This window comes from Cyrtonyx montezumae, unplaced genomic scaffold (genome assembly GCF_038088225.1).
Source record: "Cyrtonyx montezumae isolate F1298 unplaced genomic scaffold, pur_monq_1.0 scaffold_51, whole genome shotgun sequence".
Classification (NCBI taxonomy): domain Eukaryota; kingdom Metazoa; phylum Chordata; class Aves; order Galliformes; family Odontophoridae; genus Cyrtonyx; species Cyrtonyx montezumae.
The window spans coordinates 542,978-563,085 of NW_027072058.1; the positions used below are offsets into that span (position 1 = coordinate 542,978).

A 20,108-nucleotide genomic window follows, 5' to 3' on the forward strand; every position below is an offset into this window, starting at 1 on the left:
AAAACGCATCGCCGGTGGGATCGGGTTTTTTAACGGCTACAAGCAAACGGACGGAGATTGCGTCGGTCCGGCACTGCGATGTGGAGGCGGACGGCCCCCGCTGCCCCTGGGGACGCTGCTCGCGCTTCCGGCCTCCCCCCACCCGACAAAGGGCCGCGGGCTGAGCCTGAGCCGCCTCGGCCACCGTACGCCGCAGGCCCCGCCCACCCCCGAGGGCGCATGCGTTAAAAAAGTCACGCCAACCTCTCCGGGGCGAAGAAACGCGGAGCCAAAAAGCGCCCACGTGCTCCGAGTGCGCACGCTCCCGCCCCGCTCGTGCATCGCGGTCGAGCGCTCCGCGCAGGCGCACTAAGGGGGAACTAACAACCCCGCAGGAGGCCGCGGGTCCGCTCCTTTGCTCCTCGTCCCCTCCCGCGCCGCCCGCCCCGGTCCGGACCTTCACCGTCAGCCCCGCGCCGGTCCCTGAGCCGCGCTGCGCATGCGCGAGGAGGGCGGGCGGGCGGCGAGAGCCGCGGGGGCTGCTGGGAGATCCCCGTGCGGCGGGGCGGCTGCGGCAGCGCGGCGGGGCGCCGCCTCGGTGAGGGCGGGGCGGGGCGGGCCGGCTCCCCCTCCCCCGACGTCCGTCGGCGGCGGCGGGGCGCGGGGCCGCCCGCTGAGGGGTCGGAGCTCGGGAGGTGCCGGTGATCCCCTCGGGCCGGGCCGCTCCCGGCGGAGGGCGGCGGGTGAGCGCGGCTTTGTGCTGTTCCGCCGCAGGGAAGATGGCCTCGCGGCGGATCACGCGGGAGACGTTCGATGCTGCGGTGCAGGACAAAGTGAAGCGGTACCGCGCGGAGCGGGGCGACGCTCTGCAGGAGACGATGCACCGCTTCAAAGGTAACGAGAGCGGGCGGTGTGCGCGGAGCCGGAGCCGCCGCTGCTGCGCATCCCTGCCCGCTGTGCGGCTCCGCTGTTTTAACGTGGAGTGCAAATTCCGGGCAAGAGCCGAATTACAGACAAAGGGATGGCGAGCGGGTCCGATTTCAGGACCGCCGGGGAGCGGTGGGTTTGCGGCGTTGGGGGTCTCTGTATTTCGTGTGGTTCTCAGGAGGAAGGCTGAAAGCAGTGCTGAGTGGGTGCAGAACGCTTCTGTCTTCTGAAGTTCTCGTTGAAAAGGTCTAGAAAAATGGCGTGGGTTCCATTTGCGGGCGGCAGGGTGCTTTGAAATGAGCTCTCTTCTGCTTCAAGTCGTCGTATCTTAAAGAAATAATAATAATAATTAAGTTCTTAGTTGCCACGAGTACCTTTCGCCTTCTGAACTTCAGTGCTAGGATGGGGATTCCTGGATTCTGCACAGGGAGCTCTGTGTTTCTGACTTCACTGTTCCCCTGGGTGACTGTGTGTGTTTCAGCTGTGGCATTCTGACTTTGGGTGTGAAGACAAAATGTGCACGCTTCTATTATTTTCACATCAGAGGAATCTCTGTGGAAGCGTTGTGTACGTGGCACTGAAATCTCCCTAGGCAGAAAGGAGAGAGCAAGAAGAAGCTTTATGGCACAACTTGTGTTTCAGATTTAATAAATTGCTTTGTAACGTGTACGTAGGCTTTTTCAGTTCAGTGCTTCTTGCTGTTAGAAACTGTTTGACGTACCCTTGAGTACACATGTGGTGAATCTGTGCGTTTACGTTTTTGTCATTGCAGCTCATTCAAGGCCAGTCCCAAGACCCAGATACGAAAGCAGTTTTCACGACGATGGAAGATACGATGATGCCCAGCATCATTCACACGATGACTGGACTGAGAACCCTAGAGATGAGTACCCGGGACCTTCTTACAGATCTGCAAGCCCTCTCATAAGGAAATCTAACTACTACCACAAACAGTTTGGCCACCCAGCATCTCATGACCGGGAGTACGGGCGGCCAGCTTCTCGTGGCTGGGATTATGGACACCTGCTGCCTCGGGACCGGGAGTACGTGGGCATGGCTTCTCATGATCAGGACTATGGGCATCCTGACTCCTGGGAAGCTACTGGCCCACACGAAACTGACTTTAGTTCTTCAGATATTTTAGGTGATTTTAGATCACCAGGACTCATGGAAGATGAATATGGCAATGTGGAGAATCAGGAGTATGATGTAGACTTTGGAATTCAACCTGACAGTGAGTTCCGACCCCCAGTACGGAGGGGCAGCGTTGGTAGGGGAAGAGCCCTGCAAGGAAAGCGTATTACAAGGGGTGCTGCTAAAGTTAAACTCTTCAAAGGAGACATCAAATCTCCCCTAAAGAAATGGAACACTAAAAAGCTGCAGCCAGACCCTGATCAGAAGCCAGCTGTGCAACCTGATCAACTGACAGAAGCTGCAGAGCCACCTAACCAGAGGCCGGTGGCCATCCAGCACCCTAATCAGAAGCTGCCTCCACGACCTAATCAGAGGCCAGCTATAGCAGCCCCAAGACCTGTTCTCAGGCTCCCAAAGCCTGCACATGTTTTCAGAAATCTCAATTTTGACCTTGTGGACAAGTCTGACATTTTTTCAACGTTTGGAATACAAATCATAAAATGGGCTGGATTTCACACCATAAAAAATGATGCGGAATTTTCCCGACTCTTTGGAGCTCTCTTTGAGCTGGAGACAGAAACCTGTGCGAAAATGCTTGCTTCATTCAAATGCTCCTTAAAGCCAGAACACAGAGATTACTGTTTCTTTACTATCAAGAGTTTACAACATGCTGCTTTGAAAACTCCCAAGGTGGACAATGAGTTTTTAAATATGCTGTTGGACAAGGGTGCTGTGAAAACAAAGAACTGCTTCTTTGAGATAATAAAACCTTTTGATAAATATATAATGAGGCTACAAGACCGCCTGCTAAAAGGTGTTACGCCTCTGCTCATGGCCTGCAATGCTTATGAATTAAGCATTAAGACAAGTGGGTTTGGTAACCCCAGAGAAATGGCGAGTGCTTTTGAGACCACTGTTTCTCTTTGTCGTAAGTCTTTAGCACTTCTGGGTCAGACCTTTGCATTAGCATCTGTTTTCAGGCAAGAGAAAATACTTGAAGCTGTAGGGCTCCAGGAGATGGCTCCAGCGCCAACGCTGTTCCCAAACTTTGATGACTCGACGTTGTTTGGAAGAGAGTACATTGAGAACTTAAAGGCTTGGCTGGAGAAAAGTGGATATCCAATTCAGATGAAAAAAAACGAAGCAGAGTCCACAGAACCGCTTAAAAAACCCTCTCCTGACACAAAAGCTAAAAGTGAGTGAATGCTGTAAGATTCTTTGCAGTATGCAGTTTCTGTATTTGTCAGTAATGTTTTGTTGCTACAGCTTTACCAGTTCACGAGTTCCAGGCTGTGGAAATTCTGTGTACATCACTGGCAGTGCTGAGGCAGGCTTTGCTCTCTGTTGTAGCTGTTGCTTTCTGCTCTGTGCCAGCTTGTGCGGGTGGAAGCACGCCTCCTTCCTCCCCTCTCCCACACTTCACATTTAGGGTTTTCACGTGAGCTCTTCACGGCCTCAGCTGCCCTTCCCACCAACTTGTCACCCTGGGGATGGAGAGGCTGGGACTGCATCTGTTCCTGGCTGTGTTACAGAATAAGCATTTGCATAGAAGAGAAGTCAGAGGTGTTACCGTTACGGTTTTATCAGCTGCAGACATATGTCTTTAAAGTTGCTGATACGAATGCATTTTATTTCTTCCTGCAGTCCCACAGCGAGCTGATCGGAGCATTGTAGAAACAATTGAACAGCTTGTGAATAGCATTGTTTCAGGAACCTTGTCTGCCAAAGAGAGAAATGCTCAAAAGAGCTGTCCTGAATATTGGTAGGTGTGTTTGAACAGTGTGCCCTAATACTGCCTTGCTCTGCTCCACTGAAGGTATTTGGAATATATTTCATTAAATTCCATGTTTTGTTAGATGGATGTAAGATCAAAGCCTGTAGTGTATGTAGCTGGGCTGTGTGAAGATGTTTCTGCAGCCACTTGTGCTCCCTGATATCCCCTGAAATGGCCCTCTTGCTTCTGTCTTAGTTTTGATCTGACAGTAATGACTATACTAATCCGAATACGAGATATTCAAATCAATTTATGTGTACAAGGTGAAAATATTAACTGCATTTATTTAATATAAAGTCACGTGGATTGCAGCATAGCTGATGAATTACTAGCCAAATGATTTATGTCAAAGCCCTCCATCATTTAATTGCTTGGCCTGTTTTATCTTTATGTGCTGCTTCAGAAATGGAGTTACCTCAGTGGTTCCAATATAACCTTGGAAAAAAAAGATCAATTGCTACTCAGTTTCTGATCTGAGAATTTGAGCTGACTTGTGCTTTTGGCTTAGGCTTTTGTTTTGTGTATATGATTTTATTTAGGTTCTTGTCTGATGAAGATAGTCTAGAATACAAATATTACAGACTGAAGTTGTCAGAGATGCAGAGACAGACATCATCAGGAAAGGAAGCAGGTGGTGAGGGCAGAACACTGGAAGAATCTGCAACAGAATCAGTCAGGGCCATGTTGTACGCCAGGAAAGTCGCCAGTATTAAGAGAAGGCTTTTCAAAAGGAGAAGGACTGGAATTGCTGCACAACGTGGAATTCGAGGAAGGAAGGTGAGGAGAGCGACCGTAGGGACGCAGACTTTGCTTTCAGCTGGTACAGTGCTGAAACACCAAGACAAGCACCTTCAAGGTTCAGTCCAGTCAGAGCCTTCTGCAGCAGAAACCAACACTGAGAGGACTTCCCTGGATGCAGCCTCGTCCTCACCATGTGGCACCAGTTCAGTGCTCCCTCTGCCATCAGAAGGAAGGATAGATGTGGAGGATTTACTGGTACCGCCGGATCTTTTCCCGTCGTTGCCCTGTCAGTTTCCTGATGGTAAGTGACAGTTCAAGATGAGATTTTAAGTAGTAAATAATGTGGGAAAAGAATTTCATAGAATGTGCTGCTAAGGTAGACGGTTCTGAACCGTACTGACCCTCCAGGGATGTAGACTGTGTGTGAAGCTGTAGATAATGAGCGTTCTGTTTCCTGCAGTGGATGCTAAAACGATGGAAACAGCTGAGAAGCTTGCCAAGTTTGTGGCTCAGGTAGGACCAGAAATCGAGCAGTTCAGCATAGACAACAGTGCGGATAACCCAGACCTCTGGTGAGTAACTGCATCTGTTGGCCAAAAAGAAAAATCAAAGGCCATCTGAGCAATTTTGCAAGTGAGATTTCCTTTTGTTGCTTTTTGAGGTGCTCGCTTTCGTCCCTTGTGTTAAGGGATGGGGGATTTTGTGCAATACTCTTGTCCTGTTTATGCACCATTAATACAGGTGCTATCTGAAATAACTAAGAAAAATATTCCAAAATAGGCACGTGTACTGAAATATGTATTTTTTAATATCCTAAGTAATCTTGCATCTTGAAATAGTGTTCTGCCAAAGTATTTAATTTTTTTTTTCTTTTAAATGAGGCTTTGCTCACGAGCAGCTTGAGTGCTCTAGTGTACATTAGTAGACGTGTTTCACTTTTAGTTAGATCACTTTGCCAGCAACAGTGGAGCTCTGTGATCTCTTCTGTCTCCCTCAAGATCAGTGAACCTATTTCTCTATGCACCACATGACTGGAACTTGGAGGAGCTGGTTTGCTGCTTCCCTTCTGTGTGATCTGAAGACAGCTTTGTGTCTCAGTTTGTCCATCTGTATAATGAAGATCATTGCACTGAATTCTTTACAAAGCAGTTTAGGAGCTGCACTCCTTAAGAATTGAGGAGAATGATTGCTGTACTTTGCACAAAAACAACTTCAAAAACATACCTGGAATGGCATTCAAAAAGTTAATAAGAGATTTATTTGAAGCATCTTGCTTCCAGATAAAGAAATGTTCGTGATAATATTTTCACTGCGATTTTTGTCCAGGTTTCTGCAGGATCGGAACAGTTCTGCTTTCAAGTTTTACCGAATGAAGGTCTATGAGTTATGTCCATCAATTAACTTCAGTGATGTGAAAGAAGCAACTGATGCTGGGGAAGATGCTAAACCTGAAGAGAGAAATCTGGATATTTCAGAGGAGGAGGAAGAGGAGGAAGAAGAGGAGGAAGACAACGAGGAGGAAACTGAGTTTGAGGAGGATATTTCCCGACCTTTGGAAGAAATGGAGCAAGCTGAGGAGGGAGATGATGATGTCTCAGCAGGTAGAAGTGTGGAAAACCTTGCTGAAGAGATCATTTCCAAAACAGGAGAGGAAATTTCAACAGGTGAAACGCAGCTGGCTGCATCATCTGATGGTGCTGTACCAAATCTGTCAACACAGGCATCAGCTCCTGCTCCTGGAACCCTGTTTCCCCGCAAGCGAATCAGCAGCAAGTCTCTGAAAGTTGGTATGATTCCTGCATCTAAAAGGATATGCCTCATAGAAGAACCAAAAGGTGAGTGTTACTTGGAAGATATTTTGAATGTATCGGCACAGAATTTGTGTTTTGTATGTACTTCATGACTGATGGTCATCGAAAGCATTTCCTTAATAGGAAAAGATTTCACTTGAGATGACAAAGGCAAAACAGAGTAAATGGTGCAACAGTTTTTGTGTTATGGCACAGTAGCAGAGTTTGCTTCTAGACTGAGGTTACCTGCATCAAACGTTGTTCCTCGGGTATTCTCGAGTATATGTGAACACCACCTGCTTTCTGCAGCTTGAGGAAAATACAAGGTCACAGCTTTTGCAGGTTTCAGTTCATCAGTGTGTGACGGGTTTGACAGACTGAAATTCAGCACTGAGCACACTTTGAATGTCTGACTGCTCTACGTATATTTAGACTTTGGATTGGCCTGTCAAATTCTGTCACTACAGCCACAGTGGCAGAGGGGGGGGTCATGATGTTCTGAGAATTGAGAGATAAGTAGCTTAGAACTGATCATACATGCTTACAGCTACTTTAACAAATGTCTTTTCTCTGTGTAACAATTTTTTATTGGTGAAGGTTGTCATTTGTGATATGAAAATGATATAAAATAACCTCATTTAAATTCAGAAGTGAAAGATCTGAAGTCCTTAATATATTCATCAATGTATTGTTGCTGGCAAGATATTTCCAGAACTAAATACATGAGTGCACTTAATTCTCTTTTTTTTTTTTGGAAACTGAGGTGAGCTGTGTGTGAACTGTCTTACTGTTTGGTTTGATTTCATTCTGATACTTCTTGATGATTCTGGTACTAAGCCAAGATACTGAGTTAGTCTCCTTGATCGTGTACTTTTTGAGTACATGAGTACTCAGACGTTTTAATACACGAGTATTAAAATGAGTTTTTCTTTGCAGCTGATTCTTGTCTTTGATTTGACTTGCAGTTCATGAACCTGTCAGAATTGCTTATGACAGACCTCGTGGCTGCCCTGTTACAAAGAAGAAGAAGGTAAAGAACTCTTCTGGTTTGCCATTTCATTGTGGGAATCTGAAAATCAGCTGTGTCTACAGCAGACAGCCTCTGAAAACTAAACATGCTATGATTAAGGGACTGTTGAACAGCTGTGTGTTAATCCTCTATGAAAAAAATTAACAAAATGAGAGTATTGCTGTCTGGAAAGTATTATTTTTCAGAACTGAGAAATAGCAGCAGCTTCTTGTTTGTTGCAGTGGTAGGGATTCAGTAATCAGATTGTTCTTCATTGGCTGCTAAAAAACGTTACTGCTAAAAAAACTTTAACTACCTTTTAAAATACGAAAGTGTAATTTAGCTTAATGTAGTGAAACAGTTTCAGAACCTGAAATATCTTTGCTAATTTATTTTTTGTAAACTAGCAAGACACGTCCCTGCTCTTAGATAGGCTTTTTCTGTGTGAAGTATTCAGGAAGTATCTTTGTTTTTCTGCTTTTTTTCCTCTCCACAGAAACCAAAAGATTTAGATTTTTCACACAAGAAACTGACAAACAGAAATGTAGGCTTCCAGATGCTTCAGAAGATGGGCTGGCAAGAAGGACATGGCCTGGGTACACGAGGAAAAGGAATCAGAGAGCCTGTAAAAGTGTATGTAATGGGAACAAACTGCAGAAATCTGACAGCTGTGGAACAGGCTGGGATCCTAGTAGTAACTATTTCTATCTTAACCCTCCTTGATGTGGCCAGTTCCATGTTTTGTTTCCTTCTTGATGTGGTCCTTGGCCTCAGCAAAGTAGAGCGTGGAGACTTCACGCGTTTTTCTGGCCATGCTGAGCACAGTGTGGTCTGGAAGTTGGCTGTTCCGTGCACTTTGACATCACTGAAGTTGCAGCGTGAATGCTGCACTGTGTGGACGCTTTCTAAAGATATATGGGTGCCCCTATTATTCAGGAGATGTTTTGGTTTGATGTATTTAGTTGGTTTTTTTTAATACCTGCTGTCTTGGGGATCTCCTTGCCAGCATGCTAGGTATGTAAGATACAGACTCTGGGAATATCATACACAGTACTCCATAGGTTTAGGCAACAAAATTATTTTCACTGTAAATATATGATTAATTCCACTGCATGCTGAAAGAGGTAAGTGCATCTGCCAGAAGGTAAGTGTGCTTTGTCCTTTAAATATACTTCTGTTTCTGAATCTTCACTTTGTCTTTTAAAGTTGCTGTATCCTGTGTCTACTGCTGAAGAATGGATCTCAGCTCCCTGAGTGACTAAAGAGGCAGAATCAATTTATTTGTGTCTGAACCCATATGTCAATATGTGTAATTTGTGGGTTAACATTCTCTTTCATGCTTTGACAGTTCTGGTCATTTTAGTGACATATTTCCAGTGGCTTTCTCTTTCCGTTACGGTTCCCTGTGGTTCAGTGGCCATTACTTTATTTTTTTTTGCTGATCTTTCATCTGCAGTGAGTGGGCAGTGAGAAAGCAGCTTAGCTCTCCTCCAGCTGTCTCATGCTCACAAGTGTCAGAGCCCTGGATTCTTAACCTCAAATTTAGTTGCAACCAAATATATCAGTAACATTCTCATTTCTATTACTCCTGGCACAAGTCTTGCTGCACAGCTAATGATAAGTTATTTAATTGTATTTGGTCTGACAGCTAGCCCCCCATGTTCTAAAAGTTTCTGTCCATCTGTAAGAACCACGTTTATTTTGTGAAAGTACTGTTTTTCCAGTTTGAGTCCGTTGCTTCATCACTCTTGTAAAGACATGCAGAGTAGCAAAGGTTTGTTTTTCTCCCAAAAACTTGGTGATCTTTACTGTAATGATCTTTACTGTAAAGTAGAGGTAAGTCCATATGTTTGCAGTGTCCACCTCTCTTTACTTTCCAAAGTCATTCTTTGGAAACTACTTCTAAGTTGATCTCAGAATGAAACCAGTGCAACTTAACGTTTTACTTTCTTGTTGCTTTGTTACAGTGCAGGGTGCTTGGTTTTTTGCTCCATGTAGTTAACCTGTAGCCTCCACTCTTGCCTCACCTTTTAAAGCTACCGACTCTTCTGCTGACGACTTGTTTAGAAGTCTGCATGCTGTCGCATCTTCATGTAGCAAAAGGTGATGGATTAGTAATGGTACACGCTCCAATTCTAGTGCAGTGCTTATCTCAAACACTGCATAACATTTCTGTATCTAAAAGTAATCAGTTACATCAGTTGTCTCACGGTGGAACTTGAGGCTCCTTTTTATTGGAGAAGCTTAAGGCTTTTCTTTGAAAGGCTGCTAGGGCAACTCCTGTTTTTATTACTGTAAAAGGTGTATGAATTGAGTGGTGACCCCTCAAGGAAATGATGGAGGACAACACTGGCACAGAGGATCGCTCCTGTGGCAGAATTCTCATTAATCTTAGCTTTGTAATGTCTATGTTCTGTGCACAAACATGGAGAAAGATGTTTTTGGTTTTGCTAACTGTTTGTATCTCCACATTCTTGTGGGTCGTCCACTTCCAGGATAGAAAGTTGTTTGGTAGCGTTGAGGCCTGTCTGCTTCTGTTGGCATGTTTGGGTGAACAGAGAGAGGTTAACTCTTTTTACTTTTATTCCCTGAAGGGTCAGGAGCTCTGGGTTTTGTCTATGATGTCTGTCATGCAAGACTTTAGCTTGCTTGGGGTACTAGAAATCTTCAGCAAGCGCCATTATGTTCCCTTGGTAAAAAATATTCATCTTTCATCCAGTTATGTGATGTTTCCTACTTACTCCTCGAAGTCTCTGACTTCTGTCACTTTTGAAATGTAAGAAGCACGGCAGTTTTTGCCATCCTTTCAACAGATGATCTTATCTACTCCGAATGAAGTGGTTAATGTAAAAGTTCATGTAAGAATTTGATCTGTTAGATAACTCTGTCTTCACCATTCCCTCATTATCGAAGGAGTGTTTTCTTCTAGTGGGTGTCTGCATGTGGAATGGGAGGTGGGAACTGTTTTATAGTTGATGTCAGGTCCCAAGTCTCTGCTCCATGTCTTCCCTAAGTGAAGCAGAGTTACTTTTCCCTTCAGTTGTGTCTGTTGGAAGGTATTGTTTAGATCTCTTCTGCACATTGTCAAATGTAACAGGAACAGTTTGTTCTAACTATTCATTTTACTCCCTAGGGGTGCTACCTCTGCAGGGGAGGGCTTGGGTGTTGCAGGGGAAGAAAATAAAGAAGATGCATTTGATGTTTTCCGTCAAAGAATGATACAAATGTACAGGCAGAAAAGAGCAAGTAAATAGGTATGTGCAATGGACAAGTCTGGTTTGTGAATTCCTGCAAACATAAAAATACCAGGTTTTTAAAGTCTTCTTTTACCAAGAAAATATTGTTTCCATGAGTATATCTGGCTTCTTAACATTTCATGAAAACCCAGACCTACCTTGAACTGCTGAATTACCCCAAGTCTTACTTTCCAGGTGTGACATAAGAGACTCACTCGTAGAGCACGGATATGCAGAGGCTGTTGTGTGAAAGTCTTCGGCAGTGCGTGCCAGTATGAAGAGCACTTTGTTCTATAGTAGTGGATTTGAACACTTACATATTATTTATTTATATTTTCCAAGATTAAAGTTAGTCTTGTATTTAACTGTGCAAGCTAACAACTTGGATGTCATCTTCTGAGGGAGAAGCAAAACTGGTTTTGTTCTCGGAAGTGCCAGTTTACCTCTGTCTTAGGCCAAGTTTGCCTGTTTTGCAATGAGGCTGCTTACCACCAACAGAAAAAGCAACATTACCATTGTGACTAGCCTGCTTTGGCTCTGTTCCTTTTGGAAGCCAAGAACCTTCTCAAGTTTTAAACTTCTTACAAGGCAGTTCAGTTTATACTTCACTGCATTTTGTTGATGGGCTGATCTTCTCATCTGCTTTTTGAGTCTGCATAAAGCAGTTTCCTTTCCTCCACACACCAGTTTCAAGAAGAATCTCTACCCACCTGCTCATTTTATATAGGATTCTATACTTGAAGTGTAGGATGAATGAGTTCATCTGAGTCTGAGAACGCTAAAATCTTCCTTGCAAATATTGGCTGCTGAGGTTTTCCATTGTAGCAAGCAAGCAGTGCATATTTTATACGTACTTTTTGATTTTACACAAGTTTGCAGCTCTTGTTCGACAAATTCTTGAATACTGTCTTTCCTTCTCAAGGAAGTTTAAGCCACAACGAGGTGTGATTCGTGTGTTTGCAGAAAATATTGAAGATACCTGGAAATCAAATAATCAAAAAGTCACTTGGAAGTGGATCATCCGTTTTGTAAGGCCATCAGTTTAGAGAGTAATTTCTGTTTCTATTAAATATTGGCTTTGCAGAAGTTTTCATTGAGAAGTCCCATGAGATAAGACAAAAAGCTTGTAATTCCAAGGGACTATTTCAGAGTTTACTGAGAGAGAAGACTGGATTAATCTACTGTTTCAACAAAAAGCAGTTCCTAACTTCTTGGTGAAGCAGCTCTGAAGACATGAAAGATTTAGCAGTGATACCACAAATAAACGTTTTAAGTCTGATCATTCATCTTTTTCAGACATCAACAAGAGCTCTGTGACTGGATTACTGAGAGTGGCAGAATGCAATGCACTTTTTTAGCATACTTCTCCATCTTGACCTTCCTAAAATTAGTTACAAGTCTTCACTTGAATGTTACAGTACCAATACCTCCTTCACTGGAGTTCTCTTTAAAGAGTTTATCTTGAGCTGATGCATGTTTTGCTTACTAGCAGTGAGTGCTGTCTTGCTGATGTTTTCATCCTGCATCGTGCTTCTTTACGGAGCAAAGAGCTTGTGCACTCCACCGTAGTGTGGCAGCATCTCAAGCTCCTGACTGACAAATACACAACAAAATGTGCTTTCTAGTTACAAATTTGCCTGTGCGTGCTGTTTAAAGAACGTTATATTCTCTCCATTAAAAACCCTGCTGGTTGAAAGGGAGTGTATTTGTTTTCATTCTATAGCAACAAGCTTTTTCTGGCCTGTAACAACCATGATGAATACAAGTTTTTTTTCTTTAGGGATGGGTTTGTGAAACTACAGGAAACGGTGTCACGTTGTGGTGTAATTCTCTGATCTGTTTTAGTTGCTTTGAGGCACACTGATCACTAAAACCATAATGGCAGGTATAGAAAAATGCCACGCTGCTAGTTCTGTTTTTCCATGAACATCACGTCTTCACCTTTATATTAACAAGGAGCTGAAGCACGAAGACCATACAAATAAGTTTATGTGGTTATCACATTTGATTGAAGACATTTGATGGCCTGAAGATTTCCTGTAGGCTTTACTTTTGGAGATGCTTTAAATCCATAAATGTTTTGAACCTACTTTAAAGGCCATCAGTTATGGTATTTGGCAGTACCCGTTACCTTCCAGTTGGGTGTATTCCTCACTGCCTCTCATCCGTGCCTGGTTAGCAGTTATGTAATGTACAACTTGAGACAATCAAAAAGGAGAGTTATCAATCTCTGTTTTACAGTGACAGTCTGGAACTAATACTGTTGGCTTCTGAATTATTTCTCAGAAGGGATTAGTTTTTCTTTTAGTTCTGTTGATAAAGCTGCCAGTTCTGCTGTTCACAGTTTTTGTTTCCTTACAAACTTCCAGTTAACCTCTTCTTTAACGTTTACATTTTGGTAGCGTTCTTGAATATACGTTGCACTACTTGCAGAAAGGCACAAGGCACTGTAGTTTCACTCTGGATTGAAATCCAGTCTCAGCTATGTCAGTATTCTGCACTGCTCTGATTTAACCTGAGTTTGTTGGGCATAGTACCACTTGGGGTGCCTTTGCTAAACACCTACTTGCCCAATCTGGGAAAACTCTTGGTATCCAGATTGGAAAACGGTACTTTCCTTTCTGATTGCAGTTCAATTTAGAGTGTAATGCTGTCTTGAAACTAAAAGTGAACATTGGGAAAATCTTAAATCTGCTACTCTGGATGGCTGTAGTCATTGTATGGTCTATCTTTCTTGTGCCAAATTTTACTTTTGGACAAGACATCGACAGAGCAGTATTGGTGCTGAGATTCCAGTGTTGCTCTCACGTGAGTTACTATTTGCCACTTTTATCTTGTGTTACCAAGAGATGACCTTACTCTCCTTTTGCAAAAGGAATTTCCTTTTATTTTGACCTGCTTTTGCAGGCAGCTCTGATTTGAAAATTTAAATATGTACGTATGAAACATTTGTTATGCAGATACATTGCCTTGTTGAAAGTTTACTAGCTTCTTTTCTGTTATTTTAGTTCCAGGCTCTCTTCCATGAAGACTGCAAGCTTCAGTGAACATTTTAACTAACTTCAGTGGTGTGTCTACTGTCTTTTGGTTGTTTTTTTTATTTTATTTTATTTTTATTTTTTATTTTTTCCTGTTTTATTTTGCCATTAATCATGCAGAGCAAATTGCTAGTTTCTGTTCCATGCAAATTGGCAGTAGTGTTTAGCTAGTAACACTAGATGCTTATGTTATTGGGTAACGGACGTTTCCTTTCAGTGTAAGTAAAACTGTTAGCATTGTTGCTCTTTTAATATCTGCGATAAATGTAGAACTAAACACTATATAGTTTAAATGTTTTGCTTGTGAGTTTGGCCATCTGTAAAAGATATGCACTCATTTTTGGCACTAGCAAGTGGAATTGAGATAATGCAGTGTTATATTAATGTAAAGCAGGATTTTAGTGAGTGAGGGAAGGAAGGTCCCTCTGCTTCTGTGCTGCTAAAAGCTTCTGTTGAGAACAGCCACTAAATCATTTCTTGGCTACTTCTTCATGTGGCTTCCAGTGTGTTAAACCCATTTACAGCAGTGTTACTCTCCACACAGATGCCAGAACCATTATGCTCCAGTTAGAATCCCAGTTTTACCCTTTATCCACAGTTGTTTCCAATTTTCTTCACGCACTGACTTTAAGACAGCAACACTTTCTTTCTTCATCTGTGTGTGTGGTTTATTGTTGCCTTTAAATTTGAATTCCTTTTTTAGATGGGATATGAGGAGAAAAAAATTGGCAAACTGAAACTCAACAATTGCTCAGCCTCATTCTATTGAGAGGTGCAGTGAAAGTAGTTATTTGCTGAGGATATGGGCTGGGTCTCCTGTCCCTGGCTTTTACACTGACAGCTATGGCAGGATTTACTAGGAGTTTTCAAGTCCCACCTCTGCCTTTTTCCTCCTTTTCCTCCTTTTCCTATAAACACTTATTACTTGTCTGGTTATAGAAGAAGGGATGTTTGCTCTCACTCAAGAAATTAGGAGATCTCTACTCTGGAGGAAGTGTTTAACAGAGAAAAAGAACTGTAGCCAATAATACACCATTTGGAGTAATTATGTTTAAATAATTAGTATTTTCTTATTATTATTATTTGTCTCTGAGGCTTTTCTTTGGTGTAATATCAGTGATGTTTTTCCTATTTATTGTTTTTTTGGTTTTTTTTTTTTGACAACACTACATCATCCTTAGTGTGAACACTTCATCCGTGCTGAGATGTTACTTCTCAAAGTCAATGTACAGTGCATTATTTTCTATTGATACTCCGTTTTGCTTTAAAGTTCATCTCGATGTATCAAGCTCAAAAAACAAACAAAAAACCCAACAACCAACCTCTGGATTCAGAAATTCGAATGTTATTTCTTTGGATTGTTTTCTATGCTATGAGCAGGTATATTTTCTAATTAAAAATAAATTCTTCCAAGTCCTGTACCATCCTTCTTTCTGCATATCTCACGACTCGAGTGGCCAGTCCCAACCAGGCTGTAGATTTGAGCAATAACCACCACCTGAGCTGAGAACGTGCTCAAAGAACAATAGGGTACTCCTGGAATAAATAGTTTTTGTGAACCTTGTCACGTAGGTGACTTGCTGAATCGCAGCAAGCGTGGAAAGTGTTTGCGTTGTCTGTGGGCAATAAAGTTACTGCTGTTCAAGAAAGCGCGGGCACACAGTGTGTTCTCTGAGCTTTTTGTGCCTTAATTGCTCGTTTCCTTGAAAATTACCTCCGAGGCAAGGCTGTGCTCTGAAGGGCAAGTTGGGTTTCGTTGGGCAATGACACAGCAGCGAGCTGTTGGTGGATAGGAAACCAGAAGTGTGAAAAACCATCCAAGAGGAGAGAGGACCACTGAGGTCACACAGCGTGGACGTGGGGAGAGGACCCCTGAACTCTGCCTCTGCTTGGTTCCCATCTCGGTGCTGTGTGTTAATTACTGATTGGGGCAGAGGATTCTGTGCAGTGTTAATTTTCCCCATGCAGAGCAGCCCAGGCTCTGTGTCACCATTCATGCAGTGATTGTCGATGAGAAGACACGGATCAGTTTCGTGCATGTGTAATTTCTATGTCTTCTCCAAAGTCACAGCTCACTCGATATATAAGCAGTATACATGGGCCATGTGATGTGTATAATACTGTATAACAGAAATAATGTGTAATTTGACACAGAAATGAAAAGCAACTGCCCCCGCTGACTATCAGTATGTTGGCCCAATGCTGCTCGAGAAGGCTTGTTAGGAAAGGCAGAGGATTAATTAGGGGCGGGCGGTAATGATTTTCTCCACATCCCCTCGGGTTCCCACACAGCCTGCATCCCACACACCCTCACACACCGCACCCGCTCGGTCACGTGGCACCGCCTTCCCGCCCGCGGGGAGCATCACGTGACCTCACCTGGGGCCGCCAACGGAGGTGGGGCTGAGGGAGGGGCCGCCATCTTAGTGGTCGGTGGGCGAGGGTGTGGGTTGTGGTGTGGGCTGCTGGGGGCGAGCCTTGAGGAGCCGTGAAGTGCGGTGGGATGCCACTTGGTTGAGGTGTAGCTGGAGGGATGTTGATGGGGTGTGTCCGTGCTGTGGGTGCTGTCCCTCAGGGGAGTGATTGAAGCTGCACGAGCTGTGGGAGCCCGGGGTTGGGGTTGAGGTTTGGCTGCTGCAGTACGAGCAGTGCTGCTCAGGAGGAGTTGGGCCTCGAGTGCCGTGGTCTGTGCTGCTAGGCTGGGAAACAACACAGCCGTGCCATGGGCAGCAGCTGTCTGTGGACAGTCACACCCTGGGTTACAACACTGTGGCAGATTTATTTAATAGCATTCTGAAGCTTCCAACCCAATTTACTAACTTACTTCAAATACATGATTCCCAAACTTATTTTACTTGTCTTACATCACCGTTTTCCTCAGATGCAAGCGGAAGGAGCACAGATCCTGCACCAGAAGAGCTGCACACCCTGGCATTGCTCTTCCTGTGGTTGCTCTCGTTCTGCTGGGAATTTGTTGGAGCACTTTAAAGATGCAGAGCCAGAAGGTGAGGTGTGGGATGCCTGCTTCGGAGGCCTGCAGCGAGAAGGAGGTGTAATTATTCAATAAGAAGGAATAAAAGCAAGGCAGGGTGTGTTTCTAGTCAAAGCTCAGAAAATGGGCAGTGCTGCTGTTGCCCTGTGTCTTGTTTTGCAGTTAATGCAAGAGGCAAAGCTGTCTGTTGGGAGCTGCATTCCCAGGAAAACAGTAAAATACCAAAGTCAGTGGAAAGGAGTCGTGTGATAAGTGGATAGAAGTGTAAAACAATTCTGGGGCTTCATTTCTTGGAGTTGTGCTGTCTCAACCTGCCTGTATGTGCACTCATCTAAACAAACACCCACATGTAATGTAATAATAACAGTGTTGTTTATTCTTCATGCATTAAATTATGGAAAGATTTACATGTGTTTGTCTAAATGCTTCGGTATTCCTTATAACCTCTTCTGGAGGTACATACAAGCTTTCTCATTGTTCAGTTGTGAAATCCGAAGCAGAGGAGTTTTTTTTCACTGTGGTCCGTTATGCTCTTTGTGCACATCGAAGTCTGGGCAAGGTGAACATTAATGCCATGACAGCTAACAATAATGAAGCAGAATCTGTGGGTTTCCAGTCTTCAGTACCAACATATTTACTGAAAGATGCAACGGAACAGAAATCTGTGGACAGCCAAAAGGAGAGTCTTGCTTTAAAACTCCTGGCTGCTGGTTTTGCTGTTCTTTTCTTTTTCTTTGTTCGTCTGGAATTCTTAGGAGGGCCATATATCTCTGCCTTGGAAGATCAGAGAAACCAGCTCAAAAGACAGCAATGCAGACAACCTGGAAAATCCAGAACTGGCCACAGAAAGATCAGGGGCTGGAAGGGGGAGTTCGGCTGTACAAATGAGCGAGTCTTCTCTCAGTGAATGAATGCTTGTGAGTTTTTCCTCAAGGAGTGCAGTGCCAACGTGCTGTGCAACACAGTGCAGGTTTTGCAGGGAGCTGGCAGCTCACGGAGCTGTTTGGTTAAGGTGACACGTTTCCTGCTTAGGAATGTGGAGTGTAAATTTGGGTAGGAGTCAGGAGCTCAGAATTGAAGATGACTGTGCAGTGCAAAGTGCAGCTTGTCGTGTCTCCAGCGTTTAAAAGCAAAATGCCTTTTGGACACGTTGGAGCCATAAGAATAACTTTTTTTTCAAAAATGGACACTGATCCACTTTCTTATATTGTTGGAGTCGCCCAATTACAGAAATTAACACTCCAGAAGCTAATAATACTTAGCATTTAGTGCTTTTCACCTTCAGACTTTGTGTTTAATCTACGAATAGCAACTAATTAAGTCTCCCAATGCCTCAAGAGCTTGCTACTACCCTCATTTTTCATGAGGTTAAATTACTTGTCACTGACCATGCTATTGGTGTCAGATGCTTCGTTAGAAGTCCCTGAGTCCTCTTGGTATCTTTCTCTATTTTCCTCTCTTTTCTCTTTATTTAACATTTTTAAAACTGCACACCTATTTTGTAATGTGCTTTTAGTGACCTCTGTGATGCATCTTTTCTGTCTAGAAGTGTTGTGAACTGATGTAAATACTGCCTGGTTGTTCTGGATTTATTTCTGAGCTTGGTCAGCATTCAAACCGCGTCGCTCCTTTTGTTAAAGGACGTTGAAAATTGAGATATTTTTTTTCTGAAACACTTTTATTTCATTTTTTCAAATAAACGTTCTCTTACGTTTTCTTGTTTGGAAAATAACATAGGAACTGCAGTGGCAGAGAATCCAAAGAGAAGGCTGCACTGCATCACTCAGTGTGGACAAGAATGCTACGAAATGGCCATCTCAAAACTAAAGCCTGTTCTGTTGGCAAGCCGTGATGCCATGACCTGCCATGCTGCGTGGCAGTGACTGCCACTGCACAGCAGAAACAGCATCTGAAGTGCTTGTGTCTCAGAGTTTGACAGGGAATCTGCTTCCTTGCAGGGTCCTGTTACCTGTATGCTGCTCTGCATGCAAAGGGTTTTAAGGAAATTAACGATGCAGACTGGACAGTGATGTGTAATAACGTAGGAAGTGATGAAAATTTCCATTCTTCCCTCTGGGGACTCTGAGCTGCTTCCCTCAGTGGAAGGAAGTGCAGAACCCTATTTCAGAAAATCCTCACAAGGCCACCAGCACTTGGTTTGAGTTCAGTTCCTGCTGATCTAATTACCCTAATTTAAATGTGTAAAATAATTAGCTTCTAAGAGTTGTGGATAAGTTACCGTTAACAGGTCGATATGAAAGATACTGTGCCCTACTTTCAGTAGTATCTTCAGTGCAGTTTTAGTCTTTGTGTCATTGGTTCCCATGTTGCATGTAGGAAGGACAGAGAACAGGAGGCAGGAGCATTGCTGGCACTGAGCGGGGCAGACCTGGAGCTGTTGAGCTACACCTCTCAGTAAACCTCCCAGAAATGAGTGGAGGTGAAATGCTAAAAGCTGAGTATGAAGTGGAGGCATTGCTGCTGTTGGTGCTGTCAGTTCTGAATTATGAACACTACTCTCAGCTTTTATTGTAAAATCACTAGTACAGAGCTTACTGTTTTGGGGCAAGTTCTAAAATAGCTAGTACACGGAGAAATTAATGTGCAGAACTGCATGGGATTAACAAAATCTCTCTTGGGAACATTTCCCATTAAAGTGGAAAAGAGCGTAAGAGAAAGATAAGAGCATAAATGGGGTGGGGATGATCAGCAGCAGCACTGTGTGCTCGTGGGAGGCTCCGTCCCAGCAGCGCAGTGTTTTAAGGTGAAGCAGGCATCTGTGGGATCTGAGTGGGGAGGACTGGTGTTGGTCGGGTCGGGATGTGGTTGCACCGTCCAGGAAACGCAGAGCGGTGTTGTGCCAAAGCTGCACTTCGGGATCATTGCTGGATGCGTTTGAGGAGCTCATGCAGTTATTACCTGCTCTGAAAACCTGTAAAGCTGCATGTGTGCTCATCCATCCTCAGCTTCAGTTACTGATGTGATTTACTTAGAGCTGAGAGGAACTGCGGGCGGTAGATCTGATTCACGCTGCTCCGTAGTGGATCCCAAAGTGCACGGTGTTCACGAGCAGGCCTCCACCCTGCTCGCCTTGTGTGGGAACCAGGCTGGCTGCACCTCGGGGTGCACGGCCAGAACACTGCTGTGTGCAGGACCTCTACTCTGAGCTGCTGGATATATGGCTCAAAAAAGAGCAGGCATGAAAACTGTTCCTGGAGCGGCCTTGTGCTGCCTGCCAGGTCACCGGTGTGCCTGCTCTCGTGGTCAGAAACAGATCCTTTCCCCAGACCGACCTGACCCACTTCTGCTTCCAGCCCTTGGGGTGCATTGTACTGTGCTGGCTCAACCGTAAAGTACTCTTGTACAAAGTTTATTTCTGCCGGGGAGGTTGCCGCTGTGTGAAAGTCACGCTGCGTGCTTTTCTTGAAGTAATGGATTTAAGCGCTTGGATTCTTTCGGTACGGAGCAGTCCTGCTCTTCGTCGTGGC

The 20,108-nt window shown here is 44.1% G+C and overlaps 1 protein-coding gene across 4 annotated transcripts; it reads left to right on the forward strand.

Moving 5' to 3' along the window:
• The first annotated feature begins 738 nt into the window (after positions 1–738).
• Positions 739–14,582, forward strand: SUGP2 (SURP and G-patch domain containing 2). Of its 4 annotated transcripts, none has more exons than XM_065748719.1 (10): positions 739–873; positions 1,679–3,235; positions 3,685–3,802; positions 4,354–4,856; positions 5,016–5,127; positions 5,882–6,390; positions 7,311–7,375; positions 7,851–7,987; positions 10,488–10,608; positions 11,513–14,582. In XM_065748719.1, exons 1-9 carry the CDS (start codon positions 759–761, stop codon positions 10,606–10,608), a joined length of 3,237 nt encoding a protein of 1,078 aa, XP_065604791.1. In that variant the 5' UTR covers positions 739–758; the 3' UTR covers positions 11,513–14,582. The 4 variants fall into 4 exon arrangements, with proteins under 4 accessions (XP_065604791.1, XP_065604793.1, XP_065604792.1 ...); XM_065748721.1 differs by having other exon boundaries at positions 13,599–14,582; XM_065748720.1 differs by having other exon boundaries at positions 10,786–11,570.
• Positions 14,583–20,108: the final 5,526 nt, after the last annotated feature.